Source organism: Bombina bombina, chromosome 1 (assembly GCF_027579735.1).
Source record: "Bombina bombina isolate aBomBom1 chromosome 1, aBomBom1.pri, whole genome shotgun sequence".
Lineage (NCBI taxonomy): Eukaryota > Metazoa > Chordata > Amphibia > Anura > Bombinatoridae > Bombina > Bombina bombina.
This window is the reverse complement of record NC_069499.1, coordinates 795,585,874-795,600,312: the sequence shown is the minus strand read 5'-3', so window position 1 is coordinate 795,600,312 and position 14,439 is coordinate 795,585,874. Positions and strand designations below refer to the sequence as shown.

General features: G+C 36.1%; 1 protein-coding gene across 1 annotated transcript in view; it reads right to left on the bottom strand.

The window, feature by feature from the left end:
• The window catches only part of ZDHHC9 (zinc finger DHHC-type palmitoyltransferase 9), a 118,064-nt gene that overhangs the window by 65,672 nt on the left and 37,953 nt on the right, over positions 1-14,439 (bottom strand). The window contains exons 2-3 of the mRNA XM_053699356.1: positions 9,417-9,707; positions 6,690-6,850 (exon numbers count right to left, since the gene is read on the bottom strand). Coding sequence (XP_053555331.1) covers positions 6,690-6,850; positions 9,417-9,583 — 328 coding nt within the window. The 5' untranslated portion in view covers positions 9,584-9,707. The remainder of the gene's footprint in view (positions 1-6,689; positions 6,851-9,416; positions 9,708-14,439) is intronic.

Here is a 14,439-nt window from a genome sequence, read left to right as displayed (position 1 = left end):
ATCAGAAAAGGTCCTACTGGGGTTACCACTGTTACCAGGTAACTGCTCTGGTTGTGGGGATTGTTTCTGGGTAGGGTTGACTGTAGGCGCATGCAGCAGAAAGCTGGAGCGGCAGGCACGTGAGGATTTGAGCATCTGTGTAGCTGCATACACTGCTCTCTTCAGTCTTGAGGCTGTGTGACTCATCTCACACTGTATCCATGCAGCCTTGGACAGACAGCATCCAGTCTACTGGTCCCCTTAGCCCTGCTCTTTCTGCTGTGGCCCTAAGATCAACTAACTGAAGTTTGTTAGGGGAACAGTGCTTTGTAGAAAGGTGTCAGTGGGAAGAATAAGTGAGTGCACACACGCCCCTCCCATGCAGCATTGTCTAGTGCAGGGTGAGAGGGAACTTGTTCCTAGCAAAGAAGCGACATGTGCTGCTGTGGCTGATGTATAGTGTCATGCTGATACTAAACACATTAATGTAAGGTTTATTTTTATAGTTTTTATTTTCTCTCTGTCTCAGATTTTACAGCTTCCCATAGTAGTTCTGCTGTTCCAGTCAGTAAACTTATATTTGTCTGCACCTCCATGCTTCCTCCTCAGTCTTTACCTTGCTTTACTCCTGTTGGCTGCCCTAAATCTCTTTAACCAGCTAACCTCACACCAGAATCACATTCAAAAGAATATTAAATTAATCCACAGTGGAGGAATTTATATATTTATTTACTTATTAGTACTGCTTAGGTCCAGTTTCACATATTGCAATTTATTTCATTTTTTTTTTTAATGATTAGCCCAGCAGTGGATGATCCACCGCTGGGCTAATAATTAAAAAAAAAAAATATTTTGTGTTTTTTTGGGATGTTGGGGTGGAGAGCGAAATTGCATGGGGTGGTGAGGGGGCCCAAGAAAATTTTTGCCCAGGGTCCAGTCAATATTAAAGACGGCCCTGGATGCATCATTACAAAAAGGCACAAAAAGTAGCCTCTGATCTGATGAAATAAGCAGCAATACACCCAGGGGGAGACTTACACGCTACCAGGTCCACAGAAACTGACAAAAACCAAACTCAAAAAGACAAAATTGCTTCCACATTAATTTTTAGAGCTTTAACAACATCAAGGTTGTGAAGCAGCTGCCCCTTAGAACTCTTAGAAGCCAGACACAAGGAGGGAAGCTCAGTCACAACATGATTAATGGTATCCACGAGTTTCACCTTAGGACAAAAAAAAAATAGCTGGTTTTCAAAACAGTTTTATCCTGATGGAAAATCAGTTAAAGGGACATCTTACTGTAATCTTTACGCCACTTTAATTTGCCCCCAATTAACTGATTTAAACACTAATGTACTTTTATTTTATTTTGTAATTCAAAAAGGTTTAAATCCACCACATATACTGAAAATATGAATACTTTCGTATTCACTATAGAAAAGTGAGGTAAATAAAAGGCAGCAAAGGATCAATGGGTGAACTGACTAGATTGTGGTAGAATTGGTCTTTTGGGACCTTGATTGACTAAAGGAACGAAAACGTCCTAAAAGTCCATACTTGACAAAGGACCAGTTCACACGTGAAGTAAACAGCTGATCAGCAACACCATGGTTACTAACATGCTCTCATCCATAAGATGATTATTTCACCTGTGCACTGGTTCAGGTATAATGAAAACCTGGCCTGTTGGGCGTACTTAAAGTGAATGTAAATTTTGATGCAAAAGTGCCCCGCCTTTAAAAATTGGATTAAAAACAGGGGCACTTTAATTCATCAAAATTTACATTTCACTCCTGTTGTGAAAAACAAACAACAACAAAAAAATTTACCTTTTAATCTTGACAGCAGCTCCAGCTTCCTCCACCCATCCCAAAGCCTCTTCCTAGGTCTAAAATGAGGAATCCGGCTTCCTCCAATCACAGCATTGAATCAGACACTGATTCCCCGGGGGGAAGCCATGATTGGAGGATGACCTATCCATCATTTATGACATCAGAAATGGCTTGCAACGACCGTAGGAAGCTGGAGTTGCTGTCAAGTTTAAAAGGTAAGTTTTTTTTCACAACATAAGTGAAATGTAAATTTTGATGAATTAAAGTGCCCCTGTTTTTAATCGAATTTTTAAAAACCGGGCACTTTAGCATCAAAATTTACATTCACTTTAAGGACCGTAGTTGAGAAACAATGCTCTATCTGAATCATGAAAAAAATGTGTGTTTCCTTCCCCTTTATATTTAGCAGATGGAATTGTTACAGTTTGGGCAAAAAAAAAAAGTTTCCTTAGATACCAGTTCAGAGACTAACATCATCGGGAAGGTAGAGGACTGTTTAGGAGAACTGAAGAATTAATCTTCCACACCCTTGCAAAGCAAACAGAAATATAAAGGGGTTTAAGTGATCTAAAGACCTTTCTGTTGACAGTTAATATGCACTTATTTGCTCCACTGTTAGGGAAAAACAGCCTAAGGAAGAAAATGATGGAACACACTATAACTTTGTAGAATTGCCCTCAGGGAATAGATAAAAGCAGCGGCTACAAATACATACAAAAAAAGCCAAAGAATTTTGCACATCTTATAACTTGCAAGGAACAGCTCTAAAATGCAGTGCACTGCTCTCATCACCTCCACAGATCACAGGGAACCAGCTTCCAAACTCTAAAGATGGCCATGGGAAAAACCACATTTAATCCCTTGGGTGCTACTCAAGCCAAACTGCTATGAATTTCTGAGAGAAGGCAGCTGTCAGTGCCAGTACCAGTTGTCTTGGAGAGAGAGACCTAATTTTCAAAATGGCCCAAATGGTTCCAAAAAGTCCATAGAGTGTGCGCTTAGTACTCCCAGGCTATGTGAACACTAAGCAGATGTTCACAGAAAAATGACAGTACCTTGCTATTGCTGAAATCCACAAGCAGGCACTCCCAGAGATCATAACCTTATATTCTTATAAAAATTTGGAGTGGAGAAGAAGAAAAAAAAAAAAAAAAACAAGAAAAAAAAAAAAAAAAAAATTCACAAGGGTACATTTTATTCATTTTAAAATTATAGGCTGTATTTCATAAAGTAAATGTAAATTTGAATAAATAAGTGCCCGGTTTTTAAAAAATACTTTTAAAAACAGGGGCACTTACATTCATTAAAATTTACATTGAAGCTTTTTTTAAAATAACTTTTTCTTTAGGAAAACCAGACCGGCGATCCTCCGAAAAACAGGAATGTAAAGCTTAGGAGCTGGTCCATTTTTTGTTCAGAACCTGGGTACATTTGCTGATGTAGCCACCAATCAGCAAGCGCTATAAAAAAAAATGGGCCTTACATTCCTGCTTTTTCAAATAAAGATACCACGAAATGTTGATAATAGGAGTACATTTAGAAAGTTGCTAAAAATGGATTTCTCTACCTGAATCATGAAACTGGGGTTTGATATCCCTTTTAAAAATACAAATAATTACACAACTATTCTCCTTTAAGACACGTTGCTCACGGCAATAAAAAGTTGAATTCCCAAATGTTCTAACTTTGTGATCAGTTACCAATTATATGTCAATCAAAAGATACAATTAACGTTGGTTGCATTAGTCAGCAAATGATTCACCCTTCTCTGAAAGAACAAGAATTCCACCAGCTACTGACAAGTAAATTATAGGTTCTTTGCACTTCTCTTCCTTTTTCGAACATGTCAAAAAATTTGCTTTCCTTGTTCAACCCTTTTATCGGCTAAAAACATAATTATCTATAAAACACAATCCATTTGTATGTGACTAAGTGCTATATTGTGAAGTACAATGCTTTAAGAGAGATTTTTAAATTGAAAATAATGAAATGCTGAGTTTTGCGGCCTTTGCATTGGGTCCCTGCTAACTGTATTTATTCCCAACAAAGTGCAAAAAGGTACTTTATTGTATCCCTTTAAAAAGGGACATTAAACACTAAATAAATCAATGCTTGAATGATGTATTCAGAGCAAAGATTAACCTGAGAATAATTTGTACATGTATTTTAAAATATATATATATTAGTTGTTTAAATATTGAAAAAATAAGGGTAAAGTTAATGTCCATAAAGCAGTTGGCGCCACCATATTGTAACTTAGGTTACCTTTTCTGCTGAGGCCAATTAGGAATGGTAATAAATGGCTTACTAGAGTGTGCAACCAATGACTGTGTGGATTACAGCTGTGTCTGCACTTCCATGTTTAACATGATTTGGAAAGCCCACAATATTCAGAATTAAACTACAGGAAAGGAGAACAAAATAAATAATGAAAGTATATTGCAAAGTTGTTTTATGACATGTAATTAAAGTATTTATTTTAATATCTTGAGGCGTTTAATGTCCCTTTAAAGGCAACTCTGCGTCTTGTATTTTTCACTGTCGCCTGAACACATGCTCCCATGAACTGCTCCTATACATGCGCCTTTCACTATTATTGAATGGTTTAGCTGCCATTAATTGAAGTGATTATTACAGGCCTCTGGGCTATGTTACTGAGCCCTATTTATGCTCTCATGGACTAGGCATTTAATATAGCTGAAAACACAACATATAGCCAGGTATTGGCCAGTTTATAAACTGCTGAATCATTTAAAAAAAGACAGACAACATATTTTACAAAATATAATATTGCAAATTAGTAACCATTCTGCAGGGTAAAAAAAGACTTGAAATAAATAAAACAAATAAATAAATCTAATAATATCAATAAAAACGTCACAACCGAAACTTACTGAAAGAACAGAATTAAGAGTAATAAAATCCAACATTTTTTCCCATGATTTAAACAGAGTATGTATATATATATATATATATATATATATATATATATATATATATATATATATATATATATATATATATATTATTTCAAGCAATATTTTTATTATCAAATTTGCTTCATTTCCTTGGTGTACTTTGTTGAGGGAGTAGCAATGCACTACTAGAAGCTAAGAAGACACAGCAAGTGAACCAATGACAAGAGACATGTGCAACCACTAATCAGCAGCTAGCTCCCAGTAATGCATTGCTGCCCCTTAGCCTACCTAGATATGCTTTTCAATAAAGGATACTAAGAGGACAAAGCAAATTAGATAATAGAAGTAAATTGGAAAGAGGTTTAAAATCACATGCTGTATCTGAATTGTAAGAGTTTAATGTTGACTTTACTGTCCATTTAAACACTCTTGGTTTTGTAAAAAATATATATATGCTGCATCCCACAGTCTCTAAAGAGGCCAAAAAGCCAAACCTGTAACCTATGTTTCCAGGAAGAAGAAAAAAAAAAACGGCATATACCAGCTATTTGAATTGTAACAGTTGTAGCTTTCTGGGCACCTAGGGAGAGTGTGAGAAAGCACATTACACAAAAATCCAGAAGTGTTTAAAAGGGACACTAAACCAATTTTTTTTTCTTTAATTATTCAGATAGAGCAATTTTAAACAACTTTCTAATTTACTCCTATTATCAATTTTTCTTCGTTCTCTTGATGTCTTTATTTAAAAAACAGGAATGTAAAGTTTAAGAGCCTGCCCATTTTTGGTTCAGAACCTGGTTTATGCTTGCTTATTGGTTTGCTAAATGTAGCCACCAATAAGCAAGCGCTATCCATAATCCTAAAATGGGCCGGCTCCTAAGCTTTAAAATTCCTGCTTTTTAAATAAAGATAGCAAGAGAACAAAGAAAAATTGATAGTAGGTGTAAATTAGAAAGTTGTTTAAAATTGCATATTCTATCTGAATCGTTAAAGAAAAATGTTGGGTTTAGTGTCCCTTTAATGTAATTTTAAATATGTCTCTGTCGTATGGAGTGTTCTTAATAACAGTAAATAGTAAAAGTAATGTAAATTTTGGGGTAAATAAACAGCCCTATTAATCAATATCAGCCTCACTTTTGAAATGGCAGATACAGTTTTATCCAATATTAGTGCTTGAGGGCGAGTGTCAGACAATTTTACACACATCCGTATTTGAGAAAATATAATTGCTTGATGCATTATTTTTGTTAAACACCACTATTTTAAAAATATATTACGGTGTCTCTCATAAATAACTCTATGGGAGTGACCACAATGATATATATATATATACACACATACATACATACACACACACACATATATATACATATATACACATACATACATACATACACACACACACAGGAACTAGTGCTGTCTAGCTGTGAAAAACTGTTAAACTCCACTGACATAAGAGGCGGCCTTCAAGGGCTTAGAAATTAGCATATGAGCCTACCTAGGTTTAGCTTTCAACAAAGAATATTAAGAGAAGAAAGAAAATTTGATAATAAAAGTATTTAGGAAAGTTGTATAAATTTGCATGCCCTATCTGAATCATGAAAGATTCATTTTCACTAGACTGTCCCTTTAAATGATTAAAAAACAAAACCTACTACAGAAACTGGAACTTTCATGCTATGAGTTTTTGCCAATCCTGCCTTAGGTCCATTGGAAAAGCTGGCGTTCAGGCTTTTAATTTCTTGTAATGTAAGTACAGGAGTGCACCTGACCCACAAAAAGATTTTGGTGTTATCCTTATAAGCCAATCACAAGTTGGTCCCAAGGGATCATTTATGCACATAGTTTAAATTTTTTTTAAAAAATGCATTTAATTTCACTAAACACACACAAAAAATATTTTAACATTTTTAATTGCTACCTTCATAAAAGATAAAGATTTATTTAACTCCATTACTCACCGATTTCCATTTCAATAAATGCCGCCTCATCTGGCAAAGCTCTCGGTATCACTCCAGGGTCACTAAAACTCGTCCTTAGCAAAGTAGCCATAGAGAACAAAAAGAGGATTGCTGCAAAGACAGGGATTGCTGGGGAAAGGTGCACAGCGAGGTAGCGACACCTGAGTAAAAAAAAAGGACAGGAAATAAAAACACAAAACAATACGTTTGATTTGTTCAAACCAGTCCCAGATACAGGTTATTGCAATTAATGTATCAGTGAAATTTCTGTTTACTGGAAGTGTATCACAGAAATACTTAGTCCTATATTTAAGGCAAAAGACACACTGAATGTTACATATTTGGACTGCGGAACACCCTTTCAAATAGGCTGAATTCTATCGCCCCCACCCCTGACTGCTATGTTTTTTTATTTTGCTGCCTTTTGGTTACATAGCTTTTCTATAGCCAATTCTGCAGTACAGAAGTCAGTATAAGTGGTGTTTTGACAGGCAACAATGCTATTTCAAATAGCAAAATAAAGGTAAAGGAGTGATATGTAACCAATCTAATACACAGGTTAAATTATCAATTTGAACATATTAACATATAACATATTAAAAGGGGGGGGGCATTACAGTAAAATGCCCCTTTAATATAAATCAAGTGTACTCACAATTTTACACAGAAAAGGATGAACAAAGAATGTTATTTGCTATTCTAATAAAAAATAATATTTTACAGGTGTACAAAAGCAATCTTCATTGACCTAAATCCTTACAGACCAGACTTACTGCATTGCTTTAATACTTGGGTGTAACAGATGTGGCTTACTCGTTAAACATCTAACTTTATCTTTTATGTAAACATTCTTGCATTACATAATAAATACAAAACAATGAAACCTGAAAAACAACCAGGTCAAACGAAATGCAGATCTGATTATTTATGAACATGGAAAAAAATAAATAAAAAAAAAATGCACATTATACACTAAAACCATTTCATGCACATTCCCCTAAAAATGGGTGCAACTATTTTAGAACCTATGATACACTGCATGTATCTGAAGGAGAATTGTTGCAAGTGAAAGTTACAATTTCAACATGGCGGCCCCCATTCTTAGAGGGAGGTGGGCAATAACCTCAAGAATAGGCTTATAAAATGTATTTAGTGATTAATGTCTCTTTAAAAATGATAAAATAAAGCAGATCGCTTTTTGAATGTTTAGTCTTTGCCACTCAAACACATTTAAAAATCCAAACATGAACTATATGCACCCAAAATCAGAATTTATTTGGATACCTGGAATGTTTTATGAATTTATTTTTTTAGCTCAAAGAAAAATGTATGAGCCCTAATATAAACACTGCAACAAAAGGATACTATGATGATCACTTCACAGCTATAAAGACATCACATGTCTTACCAGCATTGGGGATAAAAGAATGAGGTAAGTTCCATATATTTTTAAACAAGGGTAATGAGGAGAGGGAGTTAAAGAAAATAACACATACTCTAGAGTGAGGCATCTATAACCTTTGCTAATATGGGGCAAACTGCATTGTTTGTGCACTACAATTTTGTTACTGTTTTAGATCAGTCTCCTGTTGTCCACGGCAAAAGAGATAAGGGGAAAAACTAGGTTCCAAAGAGGTGACACATATAATCTTTAATATCTAACCAACTAATAAATTACAATACATACTGAAGATAATACTTAAAAACTGGTGGCAGGGGCATCAGGTGTTTCTAACCTTTTCAAAATAAGTCTACATAACTCAAAATGTATTCATTATTTCACCAATAATAAAGAATATAAGCCCTTTGTAATTTTATACTGAATACTTAAAATTACACAGACATGACTTTAAAACAATATCATTTTGGTATGCAAATATATGAAGAACGCAAGTAATTTTTCATATGATTTATCACATGAATCTATAATCACTGTTCCAGCCCAATACCTGAAAACAATACCAATTACTATTATCTTCTCCTGTGGGGGGGAATAACTTTTATGAAATAAATGCAAAATTTGATCACATTCTGGATCACAATGGAAAAATGTTTCTGAGATTTTCAATACAGAATTACATCATCTACAAATGCTCAATAAAAAAAGAAAATGCCCCAGCTTTTACTCTAAATTTTAACAGAGCTTTCGATTACTCTGATTTTCGATAGATTTTTAGTCTATTTTTTTCTGAGAAATGTAAAATATTGTTTTTCCCCATCTGCTGTATCATGTAACAGCCATCAGCCAATAATAAATTAACATATACACTGAACTCTTGCACATGTTTAGTAGGAGCTAGTGCCTCAGAATGTGTGCATATAAAAAGACTGAACAAAGATTGATAATGGAAGTATATTGGAAAGTTGTTTAAAATTGCATACTGTATCTAGATCAGTGATGACCAACTTCCTAACACATGAGGGCCACATATTATTTTAGAAGCCTTAAGGGTGCATATACATTTTACGGCTGTGAAAAAAAACACAAATATTTCCTACCAATGTTCCCTTTTCTAATTCCGCTTTTTTCTAAGGCCATATAAAACTATTGGAGAGGGCTCGACCATCCCTGATCTAAATAATAAAAGCTTAATTTTGACTTTAATCTCACTTTAAATAAAGCATCCAGAAAAGATTGAAAACAAACAAACTTTTTTTGTTTGGTAAACACTTTACATTACAGAAAGAGAGGTAATTATAGGTATACAATATACGTGTAATACTTACTCAAAAGCAAAGAAGAGGGAACATGTGCCCAGTATAAGTATTAGAGTCAAATAGAAGATCCCTTTTTGTCTTGCCATCATCACACGGCCATCACAGCAGAAGGTGTTTTTTCCAGGGAGTTTCTCCCACCTCCGCATCACCTTCTTCCGCACCATCATGACGGACATGATTCCAGTTTGGATATGGCACAAATCTTGAACTCACAGACCTCCCAATCACTGGAAATGCTATCGAAGATAGTTTAGCACCGGAAGTACTGTGCTAGGCATCATATTAGATACCAACAAAGACCTAAACAAGAAAATTTAAAAAAAATTAGTACATTAAGAAGTGCTGAACTTTCTACATGAATTTGTCACCAAATAAATAACCCACCCTTCACTTAAACAGATTATATATAGGAAGGGGATAGTATCCCCAATCACTTCTTAAAAGGATAGTCTACACCAGAATTTTTATTGTTTTAAAAAGATAGATAATCCTCTTATTACCCATTCCCCAGTTTTGCATAACCAACAGGTTTATATTAATATACTTTTTACGTCTGTGATTACCTTGTATCTAAGCTTCTGCTGACTGCCTCCTCATCTCAGATCTTTTGACAGATTTGCATTTCAGGCAATTAGTGCTGACTCTTAAATAACTCCATGTGCATGAGCACTATGTTATTTATATGAAACACATGAACTAACGCCATCTAGCTGTGAAAAACTGTCAAATGCATTCAGATAATGGCTTAGAAATTAGCATATAAGCCTAAATAGGTTCAGCTTTCAACTAAGAATACAAGAGAATAAACCAAATTTGATGATAAAAGTAAACTAGAACGTTGTTTAAAATTACATGCTCTATCTAAATCATGAAAGTTTAATTTGAACTTTACTATCCCTTTAAATTACATCAATATGTTTGAATAACAGTACACACTCAAACGGGTATGAGCACAATGTTATCTATATGGCCCACATGAACTAGTAGTCTTCTGTTGTGAAAAGCAAAAAAAAAAAAGCATGTGATAAGAGGCTGTCTGTAGTGGCTTAGAAAAAAGGCAGATATTTAGAGGTTTGAATGTTATAAAGTATATTAATATAACAATGTTTGTACAAAGCTGGGGAATGGGTAATCAAAACCTTTTCAACAGGACTCATATGCTAGGGCTCCGAGGTAAAGACGTCCTCTCTAACTAGCATAGATATACAATACTTTGTTACAAACCAAATTCTGTTGTTACTTGTAACCTACGACAAGCGCAGCATTCCAGGAAACTGCGGTGAGCAGCGGTCCGGGTATCTGTATTTAGGCTCTTGAATACCATCAAGACATCTTTCACGAGTGTCTGATACTTGCTAGAGCCTTCATTCCTCTGGATCCTCTTTACAACCGCTAATGAAAACTTCAGTCTTTGGTTCGGGTATAACAATGAGGTTACGTGCAGAGTCGGGACAGGTACCCTATGAGTCCTGATGAGGCCCTACCTTTCGCTCAGCATTGTGGGGCGAAACGCGCGTCGACAAACACCTACCTACAGTCTACTCAAGTTCGGAAGAGTTTCAGAGAGGCTACTATCCGCTATCCGATACAGTCGAGATCCCCATGAGCAAAGGTGATACGACTCTGTGAAGTGGAAGCAGGAAGCAGTCTGACGTCGGAAGTACCTGTCCCGACTCTGCACGTAACCTCATTGTTATACCCGAACCAGAGACTGAAGTTTTCATTAACGGTTGTAAAGAGGATCCGGAGGAATGAAGGCTCTAGCAAATATCAGACACTCGTTAAAGATGTCTTGATGGTATTCAAGAGCCTAAATACAGATACCCGGACCGCTGCTCACCGCAGTTTCCTGGAAAGCTGCGCTTGTCATGGGTTACAAGTAACAACAGAATTTGGTTTGTAACAAAGTATCGTATATCTATGCTAGTTAGAGAGGATGTCTTTACCTCGGAGCCCTAGTATATGAGTCCTGTTGAAAAGGTTTTGATTACAAGCAAGAAAAGAGTTTCTGAAAATTCTCCTTTAAACACTCTCTCCTTCACCTGGAGCCTGGGCCCAGGCATAAACGGACTTCTTATGAACCTGTGATTTTTCTTATCCCTGAACTATAAGGAGGACTTTAAAACAGGTCGTATATATGATCATAAGTCATTCTGTTTGGTTAATAGCTATTACTCTCTGCTTGCATGAATCGATAGAATTTTGTTACACTGTTGCTGCTTTAGCAGTTCACTTAATATATTGCATTTGGTATTTTGTTTATAATATCCCACTGCAGTGGTAGTAATATATTTTCTAGTACCTAGACAAGATGCAAATGTCTTTTCAGTACAGTTACTTTGTAAATAAATTTGTTGTGTTATCTGAACTTGTGTGCATCCGTGTATGTGTCTTTTGATAGCTTCCAGCCAAACACCTAACTGGGTAAAATGAAGTTCTATTGAGTGCTGAAATCCCCCACCTTTACACAGTATCTCATATAGCTCTACTGTAGCACTTTATCTTTTCTAATACGTTCTGAAGTTATAATTGTTTTTGGGGGTCTGCACCTGATCTTGAAACGGTTAATACCGCCTAGATTTTTAAACAAATATTTTTGCTGTGGAAAGCTCCCTATCCTGTTAATCAGGAAGGTCCCGGCAAACCTCTCCCAGCATTTTTTCTGTAACCTATATGTATATATATTATTTTTTTTATTTTTTTATTTAAAAATGTATTTATGTGTAAAAGTATATGTTCTTTGATAGAGAGGGCGCATCAAATGAGAACTTATTTTCCCATGTAAAAAAGCAAGTTTGCTTTATAGCTTTGGCTGTAAAAATGCAACGGGAACATAGGCAGTTCTACTTTCATTTTTAAATATCTAACAAGTAATCAAACATGTCAGCATGTGTCCTGCCATATCAATATGCGGGGAACAAAGAGAAAAAAAAAAAGTAAAAAATTTAGTGCAGACTAAAGTGTATTATGTTAGGGCTTAAAAAAAAAAAATATATATATATATATATATATATATATATATATATATATATATATATATATATATATATATATATTTAGAATGTCTCACCCTTATAGAACTGCATTTAAAATAACATCTCAGGGGACTGAAATAATTGCTTCCCTCTCCTGCATGTAAGAATCATGTGACTGCAGTTACACCAAAATATAGCTTATAGAATGGCTTCTAGTAATTTATGAGATCATCTGACTTTTGTTGCATGGGAGGATTTCACAAAGTCTTTAGCCTATCGGCATCTCAACATCTGATGCATATTACAGAGGGGTCATGTGTGATTTGTCTATTGTCCTTAAGTTCTTTGTATAAATTTAAAGTGAATGTAAATTTTGATGATATAAAGTGCCCGGTTTTTAAAAATTCGATTAAAAACAGGGCACTTTAAGTCATCAAAATTTACATTTCACTCCTGTTGTGAAAATACTTACCTTTTAATCTTGAAAGCCGCTCCAGCTTCACCCGGTCGTCGCAAGCCTCTTCCTACGTCAGAAATGACGGATCGGTCATCCTCCAATCACAGCTTCCCCCCCCCGGGGGAATCAGTGTCTGATTCAATGCCGGATGCCTCATTTTACACCCAGGAAGAGGCTTTGTGACGGGCGGAGGAAGCAATGCAGCAGCTGTCAAGGTTAAAAGTTAAGTATTTTCACAACACGAGTGAAATGTAAATTTTGATGAATTAAAGTTCCCGGTTTTCAATCAAATTTTTAAAAACCGGGCACTTTATCATCAAAATTTACATTCACTTTAATATTACTTATTAAATAATAAAAGGGACAAAAAAGTAAAAAGAAACAACAACAACAAAAACTCATGCTTTAATTAAATTAACTTTTCATTTTACTTCAGTATATATATCTATCTTCATGGTAGAAAAAAAAAAAGCATATCTAGGTAGCCTCAGGAGCAGCAATGTATAGCTGGTGATTGGTAGCTATGCACATATCTGTGTCTTGTAATTGGCTCACCAGATGTGTTCAGCTAAGTTCAGTAGCGCATTGCTGCTCTGGAGCTGACTGGAGCTACAAGGGGTAAAACATTTACTCATAGTTACAGTATCTCACAAAAGTGAGTACACCCCTCACGTTTTTGTAAATTTTTTATTATATAATTTTTCTTGTGACAGCACTGAAGAAATGACACTTTGCTACAATGTAAAGTAGTGAGTGTACAGCCTGTTTAACAGTGTACATTTGCTGTCCCCTCAAAATAACAACACACAGCCATTAATGCCTAAACCGTTGGCAACAAAAGTGAGTACTCCCCTAAGTAGAAATGTCCAAATTGGGCCCAAAGTGTCAATATTTTGTGTGGCCACCAGCACTGCCTTAACCCTCTTGGGCATGGAGTTCACTAGAGCTTTACAGGTTGCCACTGAAGTCCTCTTCCACTCCTCCATGACGACATCACGAAGCTGGTGGATGTTAGAGACCTTGCGCTCCCTCTCCTTCCATTTGAGGATGCCCCACAGATGCTCAATAAGGTTTAGGTCTGGAGGCATGCTTGGCCAGTCCATCACCTTTACCCTCAGCTGCTTTAGCAAGAAAGTGGTCGTCTTGGAGGTGTTTTTGGGGTCATTATCATGTTGGAATACTGCCCTACGGCCCAGTCTCTGAAGGGAGGGGATCATACTCTGCTTCAGTATGTCACAGTACATGTTGGCATTCATGGTTCCCTCAATGAACTGTAGCTCCCCAGTGCCGGCAGCACTCATGAAAGCCCAGACCATAACATTCCCACCACCATGCTTGACTCTAAACAAGACACACTTGTCTTTGTACTCCTCACTTGGTTGCCGCCATACACGCTTGACACCATATGAACCAAATAAGTTTATCTTGGTCTCATTAGACCACAGGACATGGTTCCAGTAATCCATGTCCTTAGTCTGCTTGTCTTCAGCAAACTGCGGGCTTTCTTGTGCATCATCTTTAGAAGAGGCTTCCTTCTGGGATGACAGCCATGCAGACCAATTTGATGCAGTGTGCGGCGTATAGTCTGAGCACTGACAGG